Raw genomic sequence first — 25,220 nt, forward strand, 5'->3', positions numbered from 1 at the left:
TAATTATAAATTTTTAAATATATACATATATGTATATAAAATAAAAATATTATACAATGTGTAACAAATGTATTTTAAAAATACTACTCGCAATCAATAAAATAATTTAAAATATTGTAAGTACAGAATTTATCCGTCAAAGAGCGCTATTTAAGGTGACACTAGCAAACTAGCGACGGCGAAACTAAAAGAAAATCTTATAAAAATGTTCGATTGCTCTTCTACATAACGTATAGTTTCTTCGATAACGTTTTCACATATTTGAGAGCGTTAGCTTATTTGTTTATACGTTTTGTGTATAGCGTTAGTTGGATAATCGTTGATCTTGGGCATAGATTGAATTAACAATTATTTATGGTCATTTGTAATTTAACTTAACGTGACTATAAATATTTATTCACAATGTTTTTCACAAATTAACCGAATTGGTGATTATAATGAGAATACTATGCAGTAAATATTAAAAGGAAGTGTTAAGTTTTGGATATAGTTGTTGTTATACTTTTCAGAAAGTGTAGAAAGAAGTTCTGTATAATTATTATAGACACAAAATGGCTTTGCACAATGTACCTCCAAAAAGAAAAGAAATTTATAAATATGAAGCACCGTGGTCTTTGTACAGTATGAACTGGTCTGTAAGACCAGACAAACGTTTTCGTTTGGCACTTGGTAGTTTCGTAGAGGAGTATAATAACAAGGTACAAATTGTTTCACTTGACGAAGAGACTTCTGAATTTATACCCAAAAGTACATTTGACCATCCATACCCAACGACGAAGATTATGTGGATACCGGATAGTAAAGGTAAACTTTATTCATTTACATATCTATTATATATATATTTCTATTTTCAACAGGCTATATAAATAATATTTGTTTTATTTTCAGGACTGTTTCCTGATTTATTAGCAACTTCGGGAGATTATTTGAGAGTATGGAGAGCAGTAGAACCAGAGACTCGTTTAGAATGTGTTTTAAATAATAATAAGAATTCAGACTTTTGTGCACCATTGACTTCGTTCGATTGGAACGAAGTTGATCCAAATTTAATAGGAACTTCTAGTATAGACACAACTTGTACAATTTGGGGCTTAGAAACTGGACAAGTTTTAGGTAGAGTTAACGTTGTTACTGGACACGTGAAGACGCAGTTAATAGCTCATGATAAAGAAGTATACGATATAGCGTTCAGTCGTGCCGGTGGAGGACGAGATATGTTTGCTTCAGTTGGTGCTGATGGATCAGTTAGAATGTTTGATTTAAGACATTTAGAACACTCGACTATTATTTACGAAGATCCACAGCATACGCCGTTACTTAGACTTGCGTGGAATAAACAAGATCCTAATTATCTTGCTACTATTGCTATGGATGCGTGCGAAGTTATAATTTTGGATGTTCGTGTCCCGTGCACACCGGTTGCAAGATTAAACAATCACAGGTATTTATATTATATATATTTCTAAAATAAATAAATATATATACATATATACTATAGTTTTATGTCATGTATATATCATACAATTTTGAACTTATAGAGCAAGTGTTAACGGCATCGCTTGGGCACCACATTCTTCTTGCCATATTTGTACTGCAGCAGATGATCATCAAGCGTTAATTTGGGATATACAACAAATGCCAAGAGCCATAGAGGATCCTATTCTTGCATACACAGCAGCTGAAGGAGAAGTTAATCAAATTCAATGGGGTGCTACACAACCCGATTGGATTGCTATATGTTATAACAAGGCAGCAGAAATTCTTAGAGTATAAAACTATAATTTGAAGATTTTGTCAATTTTTCAAATTATCGATTATTAATTTGAATTTATCTTTCATCTTATACCTTGCTGAACTATGGATAAATCTTCTAATTATTTACGATTTTTAATCATACATATATATATATGTATATATATGCATATATATGCATATATGATATAGATGCATATATATATATATATATATGCATGGACATACATTTCGTATAGGAAAATCAACATGTATGTGCATACGTAATGATATATATATATATATATATATATATATATATACACATACGTAACTATATCGTACAAAAATTGTATACATAGCATATTGTAAATATGTAGTGTAAGAATTTTTTTTTTTACATATACGTTAGACTTTCTAAAGAATCTTCAAAATAATTGACCGGACATTATCGATAATGTTTAGTCGTAATATAAATTTGAACATTTTTTAATTGTGCAATTAAGATTTATTTAGTTGTACAATGCTGTGTATCTTGTTATTTATTGTATATATGTCTATATAGTCAGATGTGTACTTATCGATATTAATTAGAATTCGATGATAGGAAAATAATATTTACCAATAAGAATCTTTTTTCTGTTCTTCCACAAAGAAACGTTCTCATATATCGTTATGGAAAAAAATATGATTGCTGTTTCTTCGTAATATGTTTGTAGTATAGTATTGCATATTATCATTTAAATTATTTAACGTATTTAAAAAAAAAAAAACAAAAAACAAAACTAAATATTTTTAATAATTGACAAAAACTTTATCCATTGGACTAATTCTTAATATCATATTAATATATAATATATATGTAGATAAATATATTCATTATGAAAACTTTGAAGATCGACAATATTTTAAACGTATCATTGACTATCGTCATTATATTTTCATTGCAAGAGAAAAACTTCCATCGATATTTTTATTATTTGTGATTATTTAAAAAAATTCTTTTTTATATACAAACGCGTATAATATTAATTTTAGATATAAGAATTTTGATACTCTAGCACGTAAACTTCAATATATATATATATATCCATTAAATCCCAAATGTTATTAGAAAACAAATCATGTCAATAAATGCAAAGTAAAACGACAATGTATCATCTATTTTACATTGCGTTTCAAAATAACGTGGCACTATTTGACAAGAAATCTGAACAGTGGGTCTGCGCTGCTTGAGACTCAAACGGTTAAATATACAATAATTCGAATTTTAATCTTAAACACCGATAATCTTTTTTAAATGCTTACTATCGTTGATATGATTTATATTAATATTAGAAATGTTAATCGACTCTCATTAATTAAACATTTCGCGTAAGACAAATATTTGTTTTATCGATCACACATTGCAAGTAGATTTGCATTGATTTTATAAAATGAATTTTTTTATTAGATAGAAAATTTGTATATTTTTTAAAAGTAAAGTGTGATCACGTATGTATATGTAAGCGATAATATAATTAGAATAATAATAATAATAATAATAATGATGATTGTATCATTTAATAAGAAGTATAATCCTGGAATAATGATTGTATTATGATACAACTGATTTTTATGTACAAAAATGCCTTAATTTATATAATATCATTTTAGATCGTATAATACAGCATTGTATTTCACAGGTATAATATAAGTATGGACGAATAATATACAACATGATTACGTAATATTAATAATCCTTGGTTGTTGGTTACTTTTCTTTCTTTTTTTATATAAATATCTTTTTTTTCGACATCGACTAACATGCCACAATTATTAATAATAACAACAATAATAATAATAATAATAATAATCAGCATCATCAACATTCGACAAAATTTATATTCTACATTCTGTACATCTATTTCAATAAATAGTATGAACTCTGATACAGAGCAAGCCTTTCACAGTCTAAAAATTTGAGCGATTGACTGTGTATTAGTATTTTCAAAGTAACTATCTGAGGATTTGTTATGTATTCTTCTTTTTACATAAATACAATATTATTATTATCGGTCTTCTTTCTTTAGAATCATATAAACCTTTTAATATATATTTTTGCAATATATATTAATATAGTTTTATATGTGAATTTAAATAATTATAATACATATTGAGTAAAGTCGCATATAATTATAACAACTTTTTTATTTGAACGTCGAGAGAAAATATTTTAACGATTAGAGATTTGCATTTAGAATACACATTTACTATCTTAATCAATTTGGAATGTAGTAATTTGTATGGTGTATTTTAATTTATTCCGATTCTCTTTTTTTCTTTTCTTTTTCTATACACTCACAAATACGTACATTCATGTCACTAGTTGAATAATTATCAACTAATTGAATAAAGACATTTTTTTTTTTTAATGCAGATCATCTTTACAATAAACTAAGCCTAAAAAAGAATTAAGCTTTACGAATTAATGATAACATTAATTTATCACTTCATACAGTAAAATTGCATGAAGTTTCTTGTTATGATATCTTTCATTAACTGAATTCCTATTCTATGCAAAGATAGATTAAGCTCAGTTTATTTTTCTTTTTTTTGTTCGTTTATTCAGATATATTCTTTACTATCTTCGGTATCTATTGAGTATAATCATAGATGAAGTATAAATGGTACGTTAACGAGGAAAGACTAATTTTATTAAATACATTATACTTTTTTACTAAATAAAATTGTATCCTCAGATATAGAGTACAATGAGTTCCTCGAGGCTTCCTTCTGTTCACAAGTATCTTCATTATCGACGAAAAGAAGATCAAAATTATTTTTAAATAAAAAGAAACATAAGTAGTCTATACCTAAATTCAAATCAAGAATTCACATTGTATCTCATTTCATTTAAAAAAACCTAATTAATAATAAAAGAGACAATTACAGAAGAGATAAGGCTCTTCTTTTTTTAGCACCCAAAATTAATCAATTAATTGTACAATTAATTAATAATTCCAAATTGTATACATCGGTTTATCAAAAATATTTCTCCAGGTCGCAAACATTAAGCATTATTTCTTTTCATCGAATACAATTCCTTTTTTTTTTCTTTTATCAGCTATGCAAAATTAGAAAGAAAAAGAAAATACCTTCTTACAAAACGCACAATTTACTTGCGATATAATGTAAATGAAGAACTGTGCAAGCCATAGTGACCATGTTGCCCATCGCAATGCAAACATGAATACGTCTAAATGCATTATGTATTTTGAGGTAGTGTGGGCAGTGCTTCAAAGGACCAGGATTGTGTCTGCCAATTTCATTACCTACACCTGCAGCTCGTTCTAATGCATTTTTTTGAACGATTAGTTGCAATAGAGGCGGTGTAAGATATAAACGTATTAATAGCTCCAAGAAGAAGGCTCCAGACATTCCGATGACCTATAATTTATATTCATATTTTTAGTATATGTATTTCATGTTTATAATATATATAATTAATATAATTTTTATATGTAATATATATTTTAAATAATATTCTATTAATTATAATATAATTTTATACAAACCTGGATAGCTAGTTCAGTATCCCATGTGTATATTGGATGATGTTTCACAAATATCAGTAATGTAATCAGACTTAAACAAGCATTGATGGTGAAATAACGAGGGAAGAGTACACGTTGTACCTCACCAAAAGTATGCCGTGGAAGTGCAAAATATAAGGAAAGACCTATAAATAAATAAATAAATAAAATATCTTAGTGATGTATTAAGGAAGACAAAAATATTACAATTAAGAAATAAATTGTTATATTACCTGAAACAAAAGTCATCCAAACTTGTGCACCCAAATGCATGATAAAGGAAGTGAGATAAATGAAAGATGCAATTCTTGAAGAGTTAGTTACGTAGATCTTATCTCTCGATGGTACTAGGATTGATGTTACAAAGAGAATAGCTGCTATCATGATCACATGTGCTGGTTGAGATGTATAGAAGAAAATTCTAAGGATAGAAATAATGAATTTTAGTGGATTATTAATTATTTAATCGCGTTAAAACTATTGAATATTTCAAATGTATTTTATTTATTAAATAAGATTTTGTTTAATAATTTCATATTGCTAATAGTATTAATTTTAAATCCATCATCTGTATATTAAATCAATGCATTCGATATTCATTATACGTACTTAGGATATTTATGATTGGATTATGAAATTTAAATTTTATTTAAATTTGTTAATATAAATTTATGATGCATTAAGTAAGAGTTAACTTAAGAGTAGGAGTTTATTTAACAATTACATAGTGTTAGTAGTATTAATTTTAACTTGAATGCATGATGGTAGAATGCATACGGTGAACGTATACATTGAAAGGATAACAAACCACAGCTTGTGCAGATTGCAAAGGCAGGAATATTTAGCACGACCTGAATAAGTATGTCAACCAAACATCTTTCCTTAGTAGACAGAAACATGACTATTTTTAAATATGAAAATAAACGTATTGAAGCACATGGATACTTTCTACTTTGTATATACACATGTAAATTATTACAAATATTTATTTAAGTTTTTCTATTCATTAGATTTATTATATATGAGATGATATTTTCTTTTATGAAATTTATTTAAATTCAAATTTTGGCGCCACACTATCGAGATAAGAGAATCGATATTAATTTCGAGTCTTTTCAAATCGATTTTATCTATTTTGAAATTTATTTAAAAACAAACATTAGCGCCACTATCGAGATAAGAGAATCTCGAAAGTTTCTTCATATCTAATATTTATATCGATTAGATGATTAGATTTATGATAAAACAGACTACTGTTTTATCATCTTGAACATGTTATCATATGTCTATCGCAATAACCACATCTTCTCGCGGTTGTTTTCCTGTATTGGTAGTAATCGATATATCGAAATAGACAATTACGATTAAACGAATCGATATTCATTCAATTTTTCATGTGAAAACAAATAATTTAAATTGTTTACATTCGTATAAATTATTTTTTTTCTGTTTTATATTTATTTCAAACTATTACTTTTTATGTTTTTTAATTCAGAATCTTAAAATATACTCGACAAAACACGTGAGAAAACAAATGTGTTAAAATTACTTTTCTTTTTTATTTCAATACTCACAGTCTTAAATGACATTTAACTACGTTTGTGCGAACTTTTTTCGAGTGATAAATATCTAAATACATGACAGGTATCTTTCTTTGAAGTATCACGTGCACACCACATATATATATATATATAAACATAACGGATCTTATTCACGGATTTTCTTGCTTGGAACTAGGCCAATTTAATGTCTCTCCAATGATGCATAAAAATGTCTGATTATGTAATTTATTCTTTTCATCTAGCCATTATTATCTCCCAACATGTACTTACTTTTATTCTAATTACTATGAATATATATATATATACATATATATAAGTATTCTTAACAAGTAATACTGTAACAAAATGTTTATTAAGATTTTTTTAAAAACTTTTCTTGGGCGATAAGTTTTCTTAGAAAATTATTATTTCTATGATCTGATCAACATCGAATTTTATTTCCTGCTTGAATGATTGATAAATCTATCATGTGATGTAATGATAAGTAAAATCTAAACGCAATATATATATATAACAGATAATTTGGAAAATGTCGTGAACTATGATTGCAAATTTATATGTATATGTAATGTTTTAGTTATTTTTAAGCTTATATTATACATAATACATAAAAGATACATTTATTCATAAGATAAGATTAGTTTTTAATTCGATATATATATATATATATATATTTTACTCTTTTAATTAATATTATCTGACTAATAATTTAGATCACACAGTCCAATTTAAGATTAATATACTACTCTATAATCAATTTTTATTTTTTTAATGCGTAAATATAAAATTATTATAAAAGTATTATACATATATTTCATATTTTCCGATAGTATTTTATCGAGTGCTACATAATGGCATATAAAAATATTCCACCTGTAGATAATATTCTTGTCTGCTTATCGGTATCATTTTAAATATGCTGACAATGTGTAATTTTCTTCCTGAATTATAACGGTGCGAGTGATACATATAAAGATCGTAAGACATTAAAATCGTCATGAAAGAAATAATAACATTTTCAAAGATATCACGAGTCATAATTTACTTTAACAAAACATTTCTTCCATACAAACGTATATACATATAAATATATATATATATATTCACACACTCGCGTGATGTTCAATGAGAAATCTTGATTTCTATAATTAAAATGATAAAAAAAGAAAACAAAAGACAAAAAAATATATATATATATATCGAATAAAGAACGAATCATATTATTTGAGGAGTTTTAATTTGTTAATTTCGTCAATACAAATTTGATAAGATATAAAATAATGTGTTTATATGTGTACGTGTATATATGCGTATGCATATGTGTATGTATATATGTATAACCTATAAGATGTGTGAGAAAAGCAAACGTGAGAAGAAAAAAAAAAGTATAAAGAAACGGAGAATAAAAAGAGATAGACAATGTGATTACGTAAATAACCTATAAAATGTATAAAAAAAGCAAAGAGAAAAATAAAATAAAAGAGAGAGAAAGAGAGAGAGGGAGAAAGAGATACACGTTTGTAAGAATTGTCTGCATGTGTATGTGCGGGAAAGAGAGAGAAATAGACCTTGGCTCGAAATTTAAAAATCATTCATCAGATATCCTATGTGTTTTACTGATTGTGAGTTACGTAGGTAGGTCATAATCACCTAATCAAGAATCGTCAATTCCCTTACATCCGTTATTTACGGAACGTGAACGAAGGACGGGAAGAAAAAAAAAGAAAAGAAAAAATAGGTGATAACTTTGACATACCAGACAAGTTTGAAATTACATTCTGAAAGATTGCAGAAAATTCGATTGGAGAATGTCGGTGTCATTAGACATTTACTTTTAATTGAAAATTTAATTAGAAAGTATTAATTGCATGGAGAATGCGCGTTTAGAGTTCAGTGGACTCTTAATCTTTTTTTAAATGCGAATTTTTCCTATTGGTCATTGGCAATTTATAATTATTTAAATATTAATTAAGTAGAAAATGCCGTTGAGTTTAATGATTCTTAGTTTTTTCTTTTTCTTTAATAGAAAAGTAATTATATAAATACTTCTTTTTAATTTTTATTCAAATATTATAAAAATAATTAAAAAGAAGATGCAATTAATTCAAAGTTTGTCAGTATTATCGAATTAAATCAAATCGATCTTTCCGATTGGTCAGATCACACTGCAATACATAAATCTTAATATCCGAATTTCGATTTTCGATCATATCGAATCGAATTAAATGGAGACTTCTCATTGGTCACTTAATTCAAATGCCATAATATACAAATTTTAATCGAAGAAACTACTATAAATCTTTCCGAAGGTAATTAAAAATATTACCACGAAACATTAACTAACATAACTTAAAAAACTGCCTTTAGATCAGTGTTGCTCAACCTTTTCGAATCGACTCTAATGTAACCTTTCCATTATTGGTTAAAATATAATTCATGTACATTCACCATGCATATTCATTCTCTTTTTATCTTTCTCTCTCTCTTTGTTACTTTAATATTCAAATTTAATAAAAAAATAATACTAGAACGAATACTTTTAAATAAAATTATTGAATTATGCACCTCTATTTTTCTTTTTCTCGTAAATTTTTTTACCAGATCATCAAGATTATGTTGCTCACGTTATTGCATTGTATCGATTTGAAAAAAACGCGGGCTAATAAGAGTCAAATATCATTCGCATGTACACATATATATGTATATATATATATATATATCGAGTTATCAAGAGCAACGGGGAAACGTGCAAGATGACACGCAACCCATCGTTTAGATTGCACACACCCTCACACAAATATACACTGGCAATCTTGATTTAAGCATCGATCAAACGTCTAGTATGTATATACATACACATGCATACGCTTTGAATACGCTGAGAGAGTGCTGCCATACGCATTATACATACACGTACACATACATGTATACGATTAGTGATACACTACGTTACAGTGTGAAAAAGAAGAAGAAGAAGAAGAGACATGGAGGACACGAAGAGGTTGCTTGGAATGAATCTAAATGCTTTCCTACTATTCCTATTTCTCTCCTCTTCTTTATTTCCTCGTTCTTTAAATCCTAATCATTTTCTAACTGATCCCCAATTCAAAAATAAAAAGAAAAAATAAATTCATTAAAAATTACAAACAAAAATTATGACAATATAAAAATGAATAATAAACGTAAATAAATATATAATAAATTTATATCCTAGTTATTGTATATTGAAAAAGAAATTAAATTGTAACAATAAATATATATATATATCATAAATGAATTATTACAAAATAGAATAAAATAAAATGATTTAATTTCTATCAGGAATTGTAAAAAAACAAAAGGAACAAAAGATAAATAAATGACTCATGAAAGAATGAAGAGTAAAGTAAATACTACCGTTACGTTCTCATTCATAAAGAATTATTAACCTCAGCAGTTCATTCGTATTTCTAGAAATTATGCGGTAATATGTAAATGAAATTCTTGAGTTTTTTATTTTTTATTTTTAACGTACAAGTTCATCAAACTCTTCGGATAAAATGATGATAATGATTATTATTATTACTATTACATGAATGTCTCGATAATAATACTCAAACTGTTTACTTAATTATAGACAGGATAAATATATTTCAAAAAGTGAATGGAACCAGTATCGTTGTGATTGAATATCATTTATTTACCGACCGATACACATTTCGTTTTAGCGCGGGAAAATTTTACAAATTTAAATCAACTCGAAGAAAATTTGTCGCGAATGAAACGAGATAGAAAAATTTTCTTATTAAGCCGATTAGATTTAACGAACGAATACGAATGTGTGAAAATTTGATCATTTTGAAAATTACTTTAAAATAGACTTTGATGAATGCTGATGAATGATGATGATGATGATAATGATGTTAAAGAACGAATAGTTTTAACTATAGTTAGAAAATTTTCTTGCGACCTGTGATTTTTACGCCCACGAGAATGCAAGGTGACCTACCTATTATGCGAACATTAAACTTTACTTTCTATTAATGATTTCGGCAACGAGACCACTGCCATTTTGTTTTCTTTGTGTTAAAATTGATAATCTAATAATGATAATGATAATGATAATACTTACTTAAAAATTTGACTTCTTTGTATAGCCTCGTAATATCTCGTTAAAGCGTTTAGAAATACGCTATATTTGATTGTACTGGCAGCAAGGAAATCATCGGCTAAATCAGGTGCGAAAAATTTATCGACACTACGGCGTTCTTGGATAACTTGAAGTTCTCTAGCGATCATCTCGTCATGTATCTTCATATATTTTTCTTTAGCTTTTTGAAGTTTATTATTATTATTATTATTGCTATTATTATTTAATTGTTGAGTATTATTTTTTTCTGGTGGAATCTCCATCGGATTGATCGTTTCGTTAACGGCCAATGTACGAACGCACATTTTTCGTTTTCTTTTTTTTTATATTTTCTTTCGTAAACGACAACGACGACTACAATGACGACGACGAGGAGGATAATGAGAACGAGGACGTTACGAGGATATATTAAATTTTGAAGATAAATCCTTATATTTTCTTATACTTGAAAAAATTTCGATCGATGTTAGACACTTTTCGAATAATTCTTCTTCTTCAGCACGCATATGTTGTCCTAGTCGTTTGTTCGCTCGTTTCGATATACTGAATCTATTAACCGATTGAATCTATACGTCTATTAGCTCTCTTCCGTGTACCGCTGCAGAGTGCGCTGCTCTTCCACTCGCACTTCACTTTTTATCTCTCCCCACCACTACGCTCAACCCATGCAACCAATCAAAACGCTCGAACCACTCGAAAGGGATGAGCATCGTACGATGAACCGTCAACCGCCTTCTCGCTCAGTTTACTCTTTCCTTTGCGCACGCAAGGGATGACTTAGGTAATTCCCATGGTTTTTTTTTCTTTATATTTTACTTACGAAATCTTGATTTACCTTGATCGTACCAAAGCAAATTTACAATCTTATTCTTTTCTTTCGATGCGATAATTTTTTCCCCCCGTAAAAATTTATATTACTTTTTATTTTTATTTGGAGGGGGGGATGGTTTCTTTTTCCCCACCTTAAAAATGTATTTATATTTATGCGTACGAAATTTGGCAACCATTCTAATATATTTTCTATACTACAAATTTTAAATGATTTTTTAAGTATATATATATATATATATATATATTTATATATATGTATATACATATATATTTATATCCGGCAAACATATTTAGCACGCGTAGGAGTTAACGTACCCTTACCGAGTATCTATCTTCTAATTTTATTCTAGTTTATTAACCGTGACGATATACTACGTGACTACTACGTAATTAACATTATTATGACTAACCTTATTATACGTGTTACGTGTTTTATCTCCCTTTTTTGTATTTTATAATTTAGTTCGTTCTCATAAGGTAGCAAGTTTTGGCGGCAATTTTTAACCGACCGGTTTTAACCTCCTGCGAAAAGATACGACCCTGTCTCGCCGGCGGGAATTTATTAATGCATTCGAAAGAATGAAAGAAAGAAAGAAGAAAAAAGGAAAAGAAAATATAAGGGAAGATATTCGATGCACGTTTGTTTCTCTCTCGCAAGGCACGTAGTACCAAATAGTTAAAAAAAAAGAGTACAAATGAAATACACGTTCCCCTACGAAATTATGTATATTTACAAATGCACTTAAAGTTTTTGTAAGTTTCTTTACCGACCGCGGGGCTACCTCCCTACTACGTGAATCAATCAAATTTCTAGAATAAAAAAGAAAATTACCTTTCTTTTTTAACAAAAACAAATATCTAACAAATAATGCATTCATAATTTTTTTTATAAATTTAGGGTCCTACTACGTGAATCAATCTAGTCACTGATTTTAAGTAAAAATAAAAAAAAAAATAAAACTAATTATATATATATATATATAATTATTACAATTACATTAATTATAAAATATTATTAAAAATGATTGTTACTTCTTTTTTTTTTAAATAAAATTATTAAAATTTCGTATGTTTAAATTAATAAATAATTAAGAAGAAAAAATTATGTTGTCCGATAAATTTTCGGATTGAAATTAATAATATGTATATGAGAGAAATAAAGTTGCATTTTAAAAGTGAAAAGGACTTAGGCGAAAAATTTGTATGTTCTTTTCTTGGAAAGGCATATGCATGTGAGTACATTGTTGGTACTCGATATTCGACGTATTCGTGCTATATACAGGACCTGTCTTCACATAAACATGTAACTTTTATATATACATCTATATATACTCACTTATTCGCACACTCACACAACCATTTTAGCCGGTAACACTTGTTCTTGTTTCCTATTAATGTGTATGAACAAACGCGTGCGCACGCACATATTTTTGAACATTTATATACACAGGAATATACATACTTTCATATATATATATATATATATACTGTTATGTGTATGTGTATGTGATCAGATCAATGATAGAAACAGGAACAAAACGTGTAGAGTCTAAATATGTCTGTGTGCGTGTCTCGAGTTAAAAGCGGTCGTCTTACAAGTGTAGAAGCTATCTACGTGATCCTTTGCAATGAAAGAAGTTAAATTTCTTGACGCTTCGAAGAATGTAGCCAAACAATTCTCTCTTAATCTTAACTCTTACGAGAAATTTACACAACATATACTTATTTATATTATAGTATTAACGTCCATGTAATCCGTTTTAAAATGACTAATGAACAAATATCTATTTGTAGAATAATTTTAAACAAGATTCTATAATATTTCTTTTTTCTTTTTTGAAAATCTTTACTTATATATTAATAAACAATTATTCGAATAATTCATTAAGGAATATCAATCACAGATTAAAATGTAATTTCTATTCGTATTCCTATTTTAATTTTGTTTGAATAATTTTAAATATTGTGCGTTTATTAATTTTATTCACAAATCTTCAATTAATATATATATATGTATATATGTGTATATATATAATTATAATATCATATGTAAATATAAATTAAGATGAATTTATAAAAGTATTAGAAAGATTAGAGGAGGTAGGGTGCGTGATTGACGTCAGATATACGTTTAGGGTGCCTAACTAATTTCGAAATATAAATTAATAGATCATAAAAATGGTTACGTAACAAGAGTCAGGAAATCTACGAATAGTCACGTAACGTAGATCTTTTCATTTATTCGCCTTTTAAGTTATTTTCTACAATTTTATTTATAGATCCAATAATTAAGCAAAACTTTCCTTGATTGAACAATTAAAATAAATTATATATCACATTGCTTGACATTATTAAACAAAAAAGAAAAAAAAACATGTAAATAATAATTAAAATCAATTTCATAATAGCTGATGTTTGTTGGGTCATAAGTATTTTTAAATATTTTTTATCAATACTTTAAATAAATCATAATAATATATCTCGACTAAATTAATTATATTATTTATAATAAATGAAATATTTATATCGTTCAATTACTTTACAAAATACTTACCATTATTTAATTAATACAAAAATATTGATCAAATAAATCAATAGTATTTCATAAGTATGAGTATAAGGTGATTCATAAAATCCTCTTTCTCGTTTTATTTTATCTAATCTTTTTATCTATTAAGTTCGTGGAAAAATCTATTTCATTTAATTATATATTGGATCTAGCTTTGTTGTTTGATAGGCTCGTTTTAACACTACTACATGTTACGAATATAAAATAAACAGTGATGCGTTGTTACAAGCGAAAGTGCAGATCAGCAATAACCTTGTTGCTGTAGATAATAAATTAGCTTGGACGGTCTTACAAAGTAGGTCGACTAATAAAAAAATCATAATCGAGGATCGATTATTAATTGCTTGTTAACATATATTTTTATATCATATAGAAACTCGTGCAATGACCATTTATGATACATGAAGTCGAATAGAAATACAATTTTTAATTTTACAATTTTTTTGTTTGTTTTTCTCCCATTACGATAAGACTTTCTTTTTAATTTCTGCATTATCGAACCCTCTCTCTCTCTCTCTCTCTCCATTTTTCATTTCTCATTTTATATATAAATAAGAGTATACGTAGTGTATATATATGCATATTAATATTATCGTTAAATGCATGTCGGAAAATTTATTGCAATGTTTATACAGAACATGCACTCACATACATTTTTTTGTTTAAAGCATGAATCCTCAGTACATTGTTAGAGCATGAAATCACATACATTTTCTTTTTTACTTTTATATCTTATTTTTGTTTTTTTTGTTTGTTTATTTTTTGTTATCACAACTACCATATCTGTCTAAATTGTAGCGACGATAATGAAAAAATAACGTATACAAATAAACTATGAATAGTACGATCACTCGTGCATTTAGCTACAGGTGATCTGTGAAATATAAAAGTTAATGGGTGTGTAGTGTAAACTCTCTTAGCTTTGATCCATCGCGTTAGTTTCATTCATGTTATTACCAGTACAATCTTTCTGAATGATTTCAAATAAGGGTTGTAATTCTGTCGTTGCTTTAATTTGCGATACAAATTCACTTAACGATGGATTTTTATCTGGAAAAGAAAACAACGAAATGAAATAATTAAACAATCAAATCGCACATGTTTCTTCATTTTCATCGCATAATATAATTATATTTCTAACTTATTTTTCATCTTTCTTTTTTATTTTCAATTATGCATACCCGCATCCGGTATAGTAAGTAATGCAGCAACAGCTCTAAGTGCAGAACGTTTCAATTCATCCTGTTTCTCATATTCTTGCTTAACCGAATTAGCTTTGACCTTCATAGTACAGGTACTCTTTAATGGTTCTACTAATCGTTCTAACCCTACAATTACAAAGTGTTAGAATTATTATACACACAAATTGTTATTTAAATTACATTTAAAAATTTACTTTGTAAAACTGCAGTTGGACACAATTGTGCTAAGCGAGCAGTCATCAAATAGGTTAACATCTTTATGTCGTAATGATCTCTAAGACCATTTTCAACGTGATTCAAGAATTCAAAAACATCTAATCGATCAAGACAAGAGTCCAGTAACGTGTACATGCATTCAAATGCTGCTTTCCTTAAATCCAAACCATCGTCTACTGTATGTTTGAATGGGCCCATTTCTACTTCTCTGATTAATTCTTTCTATATATGTAATATATAATAAAGAATATTATATTTTGATTAGAAGTGTTTTCTTTTCTTTTCGTTTTCATGTTTTCAGTACCTTTATTTTGGTTTCGGTGTAAAGATGTGGTAAAACAGAATCTAATAAATCTCTGATCAACATAGGCTTATTGTGTGCTGCTGAATTGAAAGCAACTAATGCCACCCTTCGCACATTCAAATCTGGATCTTCCAAGGCAACCAAAAAGTGTTCCATACATTGTTTCAACATAGCGTCGATTGGTTGAGGCTTCAAAAATATATATTTAGTTGTATACGCGATATTAAATAATTTGATAATGATCAAATTAATGAATAACATTCACCTGATCTGAAATGGTGAACTTAACAGCTGTGACTGTTGTAGTTCTCATAAGGGCAGAGGGTGATTTTAAAGATTCTTGTAACGTAGGTAATAATCTAGCCGGATCAATTAAAGTGAGCTTTCCAAGACATTCAGCAACAACATTGCGAGTACCTTCTTCTGTACATTCACAGTGTCTGTATAAAAGCATCCATATAGATGGTACAAAATTTTGTAAATGTGTTATACCGGAGGGACTTGCAGATTGACACGCGATGATCTGTAAGGAATTATTTGATAACATTCGTCTAAAAATATTATATGTTTATCATACTTTACACGTAATTAACGTACCTCTTTTAAAGAGTGTAAAAGAAGATATTGACGTTTAGGTTGCGCTTCTATTTCTTTTAGTACGAATGGTAAATATTCTGGAAGATTACCAACAGCTATATTTCCTAAAGTATAACTAGCTGCTGATTTGACTTCTTCGGAATGAGATGAGAAAGACGACAAGATTGTTGCTTTCAACTCGCCAATTCTGCTTAAGTCTCTGTAATCAAATATATACGGAAATAATGAACGAGTACTTATTCGATAATTCAAGAAAAAATTGTATTTTCTTTTTAACTTACACATGTTTACCAATTTCTCCGATAACTAGCAACGCAAAAATGTGTTGCGCGTCATTCTGGGGTTCTTTAACATCATTTAAAAATTGTTCAACAACAACTTGAGCTTCTTGCTGGCAAGTGACTGTTAATGCAGCAGCGCATTTAGCCAATGAATGATAAGCTTGTTTGTGTAACACGGATTGATTAACTGGTGCTACTAACATCGTGAGCAACTCACGATAACCAAGACCCGGTATATCAGCTTGTACTAATGCTTGGAAGAACTCAAGCATAGAACTTAATGCAACACCTGATAAACATCAATTCTTTATGAGAATATGATTTAATGAATTAAATGTGTATAATTCTTACCTTGAAGGAGTGGTGATTTAACCAATACTAATATCTCGGGTAAAATATTATCTGAAACTCTTGTTAATGAACCTGGATGTAATTTAGCGATTGTAGTCAGTAAATTAAGTGTTAGCTGTGCAATGTGTAAATCAGTCTCATTTAACAAAGCAGGTAATTCTGTTGTAACCTAGGAATATACAAAAAAAAAATATATATATATCGATTTTTATTAAATATAACAAGATGGTGTATATATTTAAAATATAATTACCGTGTCTAATAGATCAAAGTGTAGAGCAGAACTGTAATTGCGTACTAAAGTATCCAAAAGTGGTAAGGAACACAATTTTAAAGCTCTCTGATTTTTTCTTAAAAATGATCCAAGAATAGGGATTGCATCTTCCTAAATAACAATATTGTACATTTTTAATAACTTATTCTAATTTATAAGCCAAGTTATAAAATACGTACCATTATTGGTTTTAAATCCACTCTTAAAGGTGAAGCAGCTATACAAGTTAATGCTTTAACAGTTGTGAGACGTGTGATTTCATTGTGTAGTCTATCCAAAAATATAGGAAGGCATATATGTAATTCACCAGACAAGGTATCACCGAAATGTGCAAGAATTTGTCCCATACAAGCGATGGCTCTTTCTTTAACTTCTTGATCTATGTCCGCTGTTCGTAACCTCGTTAATGTACACTGATAAATGTCAGAAGACAATGTAGGGAAATTATAATAACATGTTCTGCCTAAAAAAGAAAAAGAACAATCATTATCTTATGCTATTGATCGTAAGAATTTAAATTCTCTAAACGATTTACTTACCATGAGGTCTAATAACTTGTACAAGTTGTTGTAACACTAATAATGCTTCTGCAGTGATTTTATAAAATGGATCTCCTACAGCTGATATAATCGGAGGAGCTAAAACTGCCATATGAGCATGAAATGCTTCAGGTTGATGAGTTACCAAAAGTGTATGTACAAAGGCTAACGTATCGATTTTCATATTAGAAGAAGAATTTTTATCTCCTAAGGAATATTGTATGCCTGGTATTAATGCAGGTATATGATTCGCCAGAGCACCAGGTAATACAAGAACTAATTCTTTTAGCAAAGAAAAACAATCTTGTCGAGTTTTGATGCTTTTCTCTTTCATCTGACGGTGTACAGCTTTGACAATAAAAGGTACTTGTTGTTGCAACAAAGATACAGGACTACCATCGTCATCTTCCATTGCGTCTGGGTCAAGTGGTACGCCAGTTGCAGGTCTTGTTTGTCTTAACAAAGCGACGTAGGCATGGAATATGTCTGATTTAACATTTTCTTCCCTTTCTATATAATATTCAAAGAAAATTTCATTCAAATGTAGGTCTATCAAAAATTATTCATTTTGCGATCAAAGGATTAAAAATGCTTACCTTTGAATCTAGAAATTAATGCTGGAGATACAATTCTGTAAAGCTCAGGCAGAAGTTCTCTTCTACTCGATACTACGGCTTCTAAACATTTAGCAGCTGCTCTACGTACTTTCCAGCTCATATCATCGTCATCTGAGTACTCATCTTCTGCATCATCTTCTCCATCTTCTTCTACTTCCATAACAGCTTCCCCATCAGAAAGATCGTTCATATCGTCGTCGTAATTGTAATTAGGATCATATACAATATATATCAAACAGATTTTTATGATCTAAAAGAAAAATATAATAATAATAATTATTATTATTATTATAATCATCATCATCATAATCATCCTGTTTTATTTACCTCATTAATATGCGGTGTTATTTCTTTAGGACATCTATATACAAAAGCTTCAAATGCCTGCAAACAATATTCCCTAAGTTCATCGTCGTCCTCGTTACTATATCCTACTATCAATGGCATAACTCGTTCTATTTGTTCGCCAAACCTATGTCCAGCTTGACGACTATAATCAAAGAATTATAAAATATTTTTTATTTTTTTTTTTTATAGATAAATAGACAAAGAAATATTATTTACCAAATCGATGCAATACACTGAATATATGTCCTGATTACACTTTTGACCGTTTGAGATGAAAGTCCTTCGAGGAGGTGGTCCAAAAGTTTGTTGTATAAATAATTATTGCTTGATGTTAAGAGATGACTCAATGCTACTATGGTACGTTTACGAACTGCTTGACGTGAGGAAGATAGTTGTGGTAATAATGCAGTTAAAATAGTTGAATGAAAGGTCACTAATAAAGCTCCAAACCGAGACAATAAGTCTGCTACAATATCAAGCGCTTCCAGTTGAACGGATACATCTTCTTGCTGAAATTAAATCATATATTATGTAAGCAGTGTCTTTTTAAATATGATGAATACGATTAAATAATATATACCTTTTCTATAGCGCTACTTAATCTTCCAGTAATGCGTTTGCATACATTAGCAACCAATGAGCTGGATCCTAATGGAAGCTCAGAAATGACAGTCTTCAAGCCAATACTACAAATATCCCTTAGTTGTTCCTTATCGGATACCATATTACTGCATAAAGCATCGACAATAACTTCTACTTGATATTCCTTTACTTTATTGACTAGTGGACCCAAACTGTGAAATTTTATTAATATGCTTATAATATTCATGAACTTTTGAAAGAATAAATAAGTTATTAATGTGTTAAGCATCATGTTGATCACTAGCGACCAATGGTATACTTTCTGTTCAGACCGTAACAGACATTCTTATGTTTTTCTGTGATTATCATAATCTGAACGGAAATCTAGCCAAAAGATGCACTTAAAACATTAATATTAATAATATATACCATTTAACAGCAAGATTCTGTACTTCTCCATTTTTGTCTTCCAATAATTTAAGTAACATTTTGACAACCTTACGCTCAGAATCATCGTCTAATTTAATACTATCCTTCTGTAATTCGCTCATCAAATCATTAGTTGCCATAAATCTAAAATCTTTATCATTGGATGTCATCTGCGAAAGATAAATTATTTATGAAGTAAGAACGACAATAGAAAGAGAGAGAGGGAGAAAGAGATGTAATAATAAATTTAAAAAGATATAAGAAATAAAAAAAATTATAAATATGAAATACAAACTATTAGAATAAAACAACAATATCGCATAATAATAATGAATAAGTGAAAATAAATCAAATTTTAATTAAATCGATGAGACATCTGTGAAAAATACTTCAAAGAAATAAAAGAAAGAAAGAAAGAAAACAGTGAGGTTAAGTCAATAATAAACAAAATTTTGCACGAATGATAAATAGAAAGGAAGAGCAAAATTGTGAAATAGAGATATATGATTTCTTTTAATAAATTTACGTTTACCTTTTCCAGTAAATTTGCTATTTGATAAGATACGCTGGCCATGATTGCAAGATTGTCTTCACAGCCGGTTGAATTGTCGTTGCGATTTCTTTTTAAATGAAAGAAAAGAAAAAAAATGGCGTGTGTATATATATATATATATATATCTATATTATTTATTTATTTATCTATGTATATATAAATATATTGTGTTAAAATAAATAGATGTATATGTATATATATATAGATATATAGATAGATATATATATATATGTATATATATACATCTATATATACATATATATGTATATAACTTATTTTTTTACTTTACTTCTTCTCTTTTCTTTGTTTAAAACCCAAGAGATATTAACATCCACTATTGTATAGATTTATTTTGCGTGAAACTACAAGAACAGCACCATCATCTCAAGTACTACGAATTAACTTCGTGAATGTGGTAATAAAATGTCTCTTCTATGGATATATATTTATTTTCGCGTTCCTAAATGTGATTTCCAAATGTATTGACAATATTTAGATTTATGAGTACTTAAAATGTTATTAATATTAAAAATGGATAGAACTATGCGGGTTTTAATTTGTTCTCGCTTCTATACATTGCCAAAGTTTATACGAATATATTTCTCAATATATGAGAACATTATTTTTCCCCAGATTACAAGAATTATTATTGGTTAAATACTGGGGAAAATGCATATATTCTTCTTTTTATACTGTATATTTATAAATATAATTGATATACTAAGAATATAATTTATTACTAATTGTAAGAAAGAGAGAATACCATATAATGTAATTTTTAATAAAAATATTTTTCATTTTCATCCTCATTAAAACAATAATTATTTAGATATATTATTATTATTAAAATAAAAATGTAAATAATAAATGAGAGAGAAATGTTAACAAGTGAGTATTTTTAAAGTGTTCATATAAATCTATAAATATTAATAATGAATCAAATAAATTAATATTTATAACATATATTCAATTGGCTAGGGAAATAGTATCAGTGGTGCTAACTCCACAATGTAATTTAATAGCCATTCTAAAGGATTTCCACTTAAATTAAATGAGGGGGAAGTTGCCTCCTACACTAAAGCCTTGCTTGGCCTAGTTTTCCTTGGTTTTTTCTCTTACAATTAGCAAAAAAGATATGTTCAAGATAGATAGAAATAAGACCTTGATTGATGATCCTCCATTTTTTTACATTGTAACAAAAACACTTAAAATGTTTCAAGTTCCTGAAGTAATTCCAATACATTTAAGTATCTTTCATCAATGCAAGGTTTTCTAAACTATGTCGATGGGTAATATTTAAATGGCTAAATTAAAATATACTTATATATGTAAAACTAAATTATTTATCACTTATAATCTTTTTTTTCATAATCACAGTTATACTAAAGTAATTGCTTCTGATCGCTTTTTCATTTTTTGTCAAAAATTGAAACTACTTATATATTTTAATTAAATAATAAATATCTTTGATGAATAAAATATAACAAAGTTCTTTCTATATCGTCCAAATAATAAAATATTAATTCCTTCCTTTTTTAATCATTTTCATCAATAGAGGTATCACTTTGATTTTCCTCGTTTCCATTACCCTGTATATAAAAATAATTATTATTTATATTAAAGATATTCACGTATATATGTAATTATTTGTTTTATATTTACATTTGATGATGATGCAACATTATCAGTATTGGTAATGCTTTGATTCATAAAATTGGTTATCGGTTTTTGCCAATTTGGAGTTTGTCTTGGATGATATGGATTTCCACCAGTGTAACTCCTTCCTAAAAATAAAAATAATATTATAATAGTAGTAGAAGAGGATACTTAACAATTTTTATTCACCTTTATTGTTTCCTGTTTTCTTCACTTCACCTGTTGTACTTGAAATTTTGTGTGGTGCTTTAGCACCAACAGCTACATATAAATTAAATATAAATAACATAACAATATTTAATTATTTATGAATTACTATATACTCTAAAAATGTTAAATATTTTACAATACTAATTATAAAGTCAAAATTACTAATAAGACAAACACAAAAAAAAGCCAGAAAAAAATGGATTACTCTGTTTGTAATTATATATTATAAAAAATAATTTTATTTACCTTTTGCAGGTAAACGATCTGCTTTGGTACGAACCATATTTCAAATAATAAATAAAAATTTCAATTTAATAAATATCCTTTAAAATATCCTTTACTTTTCTTGTATAAATTTCAAGAAGTCTCTTATGTACGCTGTAGAATTGAGAGAGTTTGAAATTATAGGAATTTAAGGGGTGCCAACTTTAAAAATAAAATAATAAATAGAACTTGTCATGACAAAATTATTTTTGTCGAAAATTTGAAATAACTAAGAAACTAACTATAACGGTGTCAGATTTCCCGCGTCATTCTTATATCTACACGATCATTGGTTGTTCATATCACATATATATATATATATATATATATAATCTATATCTATACACATGTGTATAAAACCGGTATTTAAGAACTTAACGTAAGATTTTAAATAACATAAGTTAAAAGTATAAGTGTTTATTAAATAGAAGTTAAATTAAAAATCCTCTAAAATGTTCGAAATTGATAAAAAGGATTATTCAGGATTATTGAAAAAACGAATGCTCGTAGCTCTGATATGCAACGTCGTATTACAATTCATTCTCCTGTGCAGTTTGATTTTTATTATAAATATAAATTTAAATATTACGTTATGGATGCAGAATACATGGGATTCTATATTATCCTTAAAATTGCGAATATATTTTTTAATATTCGTTGGACTTCTACAAGGGATTATACATTGCAATTATTATTTACATCGTCAGCCTTACATAAAGAATAGATTTGTGAAACTTCAACATATCTTTACCAGCCAATATTTATTAAGAGGTATACTTAGCGTTCTAATGGGTTGTAATGTAGTATGGTTACATTTGTCATTGAAGAAAGGTAATCATAATTTATTGATCGACAATTGTAATGTACTCTATGGATCATGCCTGATAGAAGAACATTATTTTCTAATTCTTGGAGGATTATGGACTGGATTTTATGTCTTCCTGACCACAGCTTGGTCTAATCAACGATATTTTCATTTTAATATAATACCATTGACCAAATTCTCGAAATTTAAAACGGGTATTTGTACAATATTATCAACATTAACGTACATCTCGTTCTGGCCTGTTATTTATTTCATGATTGGATATTATCTAATGGGATCCTATATGCGTGACTTTATATTATCCATCACATCTGCACAAATAGATGTAAAACCATTGGATAGCTTATCAAGATTATTAAGTATATCTCTAATATTCTATTTGTGGGCATATCAATCGGTTTTGATATTTGTTAGTAAGACAACAACATTGTTATTGGAAATATTTCTAACCGAATGGATACCCTTAGAAATTCAACAAGCTAATGTCTTTAATAATAATGCCTCTATGATAACATTGGCCGACGTTTTATCCTCTGATGATATACCAATGGTACAACATTTAGCATATTTGGATCTTGTTACTTTGGCTGTTAAACAGAAGACAAGAAGAAAAATATTATTTACTTTAAGTCAACCTGGTGGTCATCCTTATAATTGGAATTGCATTATCGAAAAAGTCTTGAACTTCGTCAATGGATTTACTAATGAGCTCAATACAATTACCAATAAACCCAAGGAACATTTCTCATCTCCTAATTCGATGCTTATTTCATTAAGTGCATCTAATTTGTCTGCTTTTAAAAGTGATTACACCTATAATATGCGTAAATTGGTAGCAGAGACAATACCATCTGTGAACAATAGCGATGACTCCAAACCGCCAGAAGTTAAATGGTTGACTTACAAATATTTCCTACGCAAAAAGGATACAATAATATCGTATTTACTTTCTAAACCATTTATTTATTATATCTTTGGTGAACAAGAAGATTTCAAGGTTGAATATGCCTTATTTAATGCACAATCTGTAATATGGGCGATCGAAGCTGTTTCTTCTTTGGCAATTATATCTTTGGAAGAAGATTCATATGGTATTGTACAAAAAGATCTTCCAACTATATTTAATACGCTGTTAGCATTAAAGGTTAGTGTAGATAAGTTACATAAATCTAATGTGTTAAATAAGAAACCTCACAATAGCGATAAATCGAGCGCCAAACTGATATTTAATTCTCTGAGAAGTGAGAGTAAAAGAAGTTTGTACAGAATAACTATAGGATTTCAAAGTTACATCAATGATTTGTCTCTTGACCCTATGGTCGTAGAACAATTACAATCTTTTCTTAATTACAAAGAATAAAATATGATTAAATAATTGTCTGTGATTTTACTGCCTTATAAATTTGTAATCAAAATAGTCAACATCGTGATGATATATATTTGTATTTACACTATATTACATATCTTACAATTTTACTTATGGTTATGATATATGTTCTACAAAATACTTTTCTCTTTCTTTTTTTGATTTATTTTTACATTTAATAATCAAATTTTTTAAAAAACAAGTGTAA

The 25,220-nt window shown here is 28.0% G+C and overlaps 5 protein-coding genes across 6 annotated transcripts; 2 read left to right on the forward strand and 3 right to left on the reverse strand.

Annotated features, from left to right (window-relative positions):
• Window positions 1-198: 198 nt before the first annotated feature.
• LOC122514002 (DDB1- and CUL4-associated factor 7) lies at window positions 199-2,516 on the forward strand. Its single transcript, XM_043630580.1, has 4 exons — window positions 199-428; window positions 510-804; window positions 889-1,441; window positions 1,539-2,516. Exons 2-4 carry the CDS (start codon window positions 552-554, stop codon window positions 1,771-1,773), a joined length of 1,041 nt encoding a protein of 346 aa, XP_043486515.1. The 5' UTR covers window positions 199-428; window positions 510-551; the 3' UTR covers window positions 1,774-2,516.
• Window positions 2,517-4,793: 2,277 nt separating this feature from the next.
• Window positions 4,794-11,628, reverse strand: LOC122514003 (transmembrane protein 205). Its single transcript, XM_043630581.1, has 4 exons — window positions 10,980-11,628; window positions 5,540-5,727; window positions 5,289-5,452; window positions 4,794-5,160 (listed from the first exon to the last, which is right to left on the reverse strand). The coding sequence occupies exons 1-4, from the start codon at window positions 11,300-11,302 to the stop codon at window positions 4,873-4,875; spliced, it is 963 nt and encodes a 320-aa protein (XP_043486516.1). The 5' UTR covers window positions 11,303-11,628; the 3' UTR covers window positions 4,794-4,872.
• Window positions 11,629-14,997: 3,369 nt separating this feature from the next.
• LOC122513753 (cullin-associated NEDD8-dissociated protein 1) lies at window positions 14,998-21,305 on the reverse strand. Of its 2 annotated transcripts, none has more exons than XM_043630222.1 (18): window positions 20,980-21,305; window positions 20,670-20,757; window positions 20,138-20,307; window positions 19,707-19,920; window positions 19,343-19,635; window positions 19,106-19,268; window positions 18,758-19,028; window positions 18,162-18,671; window positions 17,802-18,085; window positions 17,602-17,733; window positions 17,349-17,517; window positions 16,998-17,286; window positions 16,717-16,915; window positions 16,385-16,642; window positions 16,120-16,308; window positions 15,794-16,037; window positions 15,579-15,725; window positions 14,998-15,447 (listed from the first exon to the last, which is right to left on the reverse strand). In XM_043630222.1, exons 2-18 carry the CDS (start codon window positions 20,709-20,711, stop codon window positions 15,314-15,316), a joined length of 3,708 nt encoding a protein of 1,235 aa, XP_043486157.1. In that variant the 5' UTR covers window positions 20,712-20,757; window positions 20,980-21,305; the 3' UTR covers window positions 14,998-15,313. The 2 variants fall into 2 exon arrangements, with proteins under 2 accessions (XP_043486157.1, XP_043486158.1); XM_043630223.1 differs by having other exon boundaries at window positions 20,975-21,305.
• Window positions 21,306-22,191: 886 nt separating this feature from the next.
• LOC122513755 (PCNA-associated factor-like) lies at window positions 22,192-22,934 on the reverse strand. Its single transcript, XM_043630224.1, has 4 exons — window positions 22,803-22,934; window positions 22,536-22,607; window positions 22,353-22,474; window positions 22,192-22,279 (listed from the first exon to the last, which is right to left on the reverse strand). The coding sequence occupies exons 1-4, from the start codon at window positions 22,837-22,839 to the stop codon at window positions 22,226-22,228; spliced, it is 285 nt and encodes a 94-aa protein (XP_043486159.1). The 5' UTR covers window positions 22,840-22,934; the 3' UTR covers window positions 22,192-22,225.
• A 240-nt stretch (window positions 22,935-23,174) lies between these two features.
• LOC122513783 (nucleoporin NDC1) lies at window positions 23,175-25,021 on the forward strand. The gene has a single exon (XM_043630255.1). It carries the CDS (start codon window positions 23,273-23,275, stop codon window positions 25,004-25,006), a length of 1,734 nt encoding a protein of 577 aa, XP_043486190.1. The 5' UTR covers window positions 23,175-23,272; the 3' UTR covers window positions 25,007-25,021.
• Window positions 25,022-25,220: the final 199 nt, after the last annotated feature.

The sequence above is a fragment of the Polistes fuscatus genome, unplaced genomic scaffold (assembly GCF_010416935.1).
Source record: "Polistes fuscatus isolate 324 unplaced genomic scaffold, CU_Pfus_HIC Scaffold13, whole genome shotgun sequence".
In the NCBI taxonomy this organism is placed as follows: domain Eukaryota; kingdom Metazoa; phylum Arthropoda; class Insecta; order Hymenoptera; family Vespidae; genus Polistes; species Polistes fuscatus.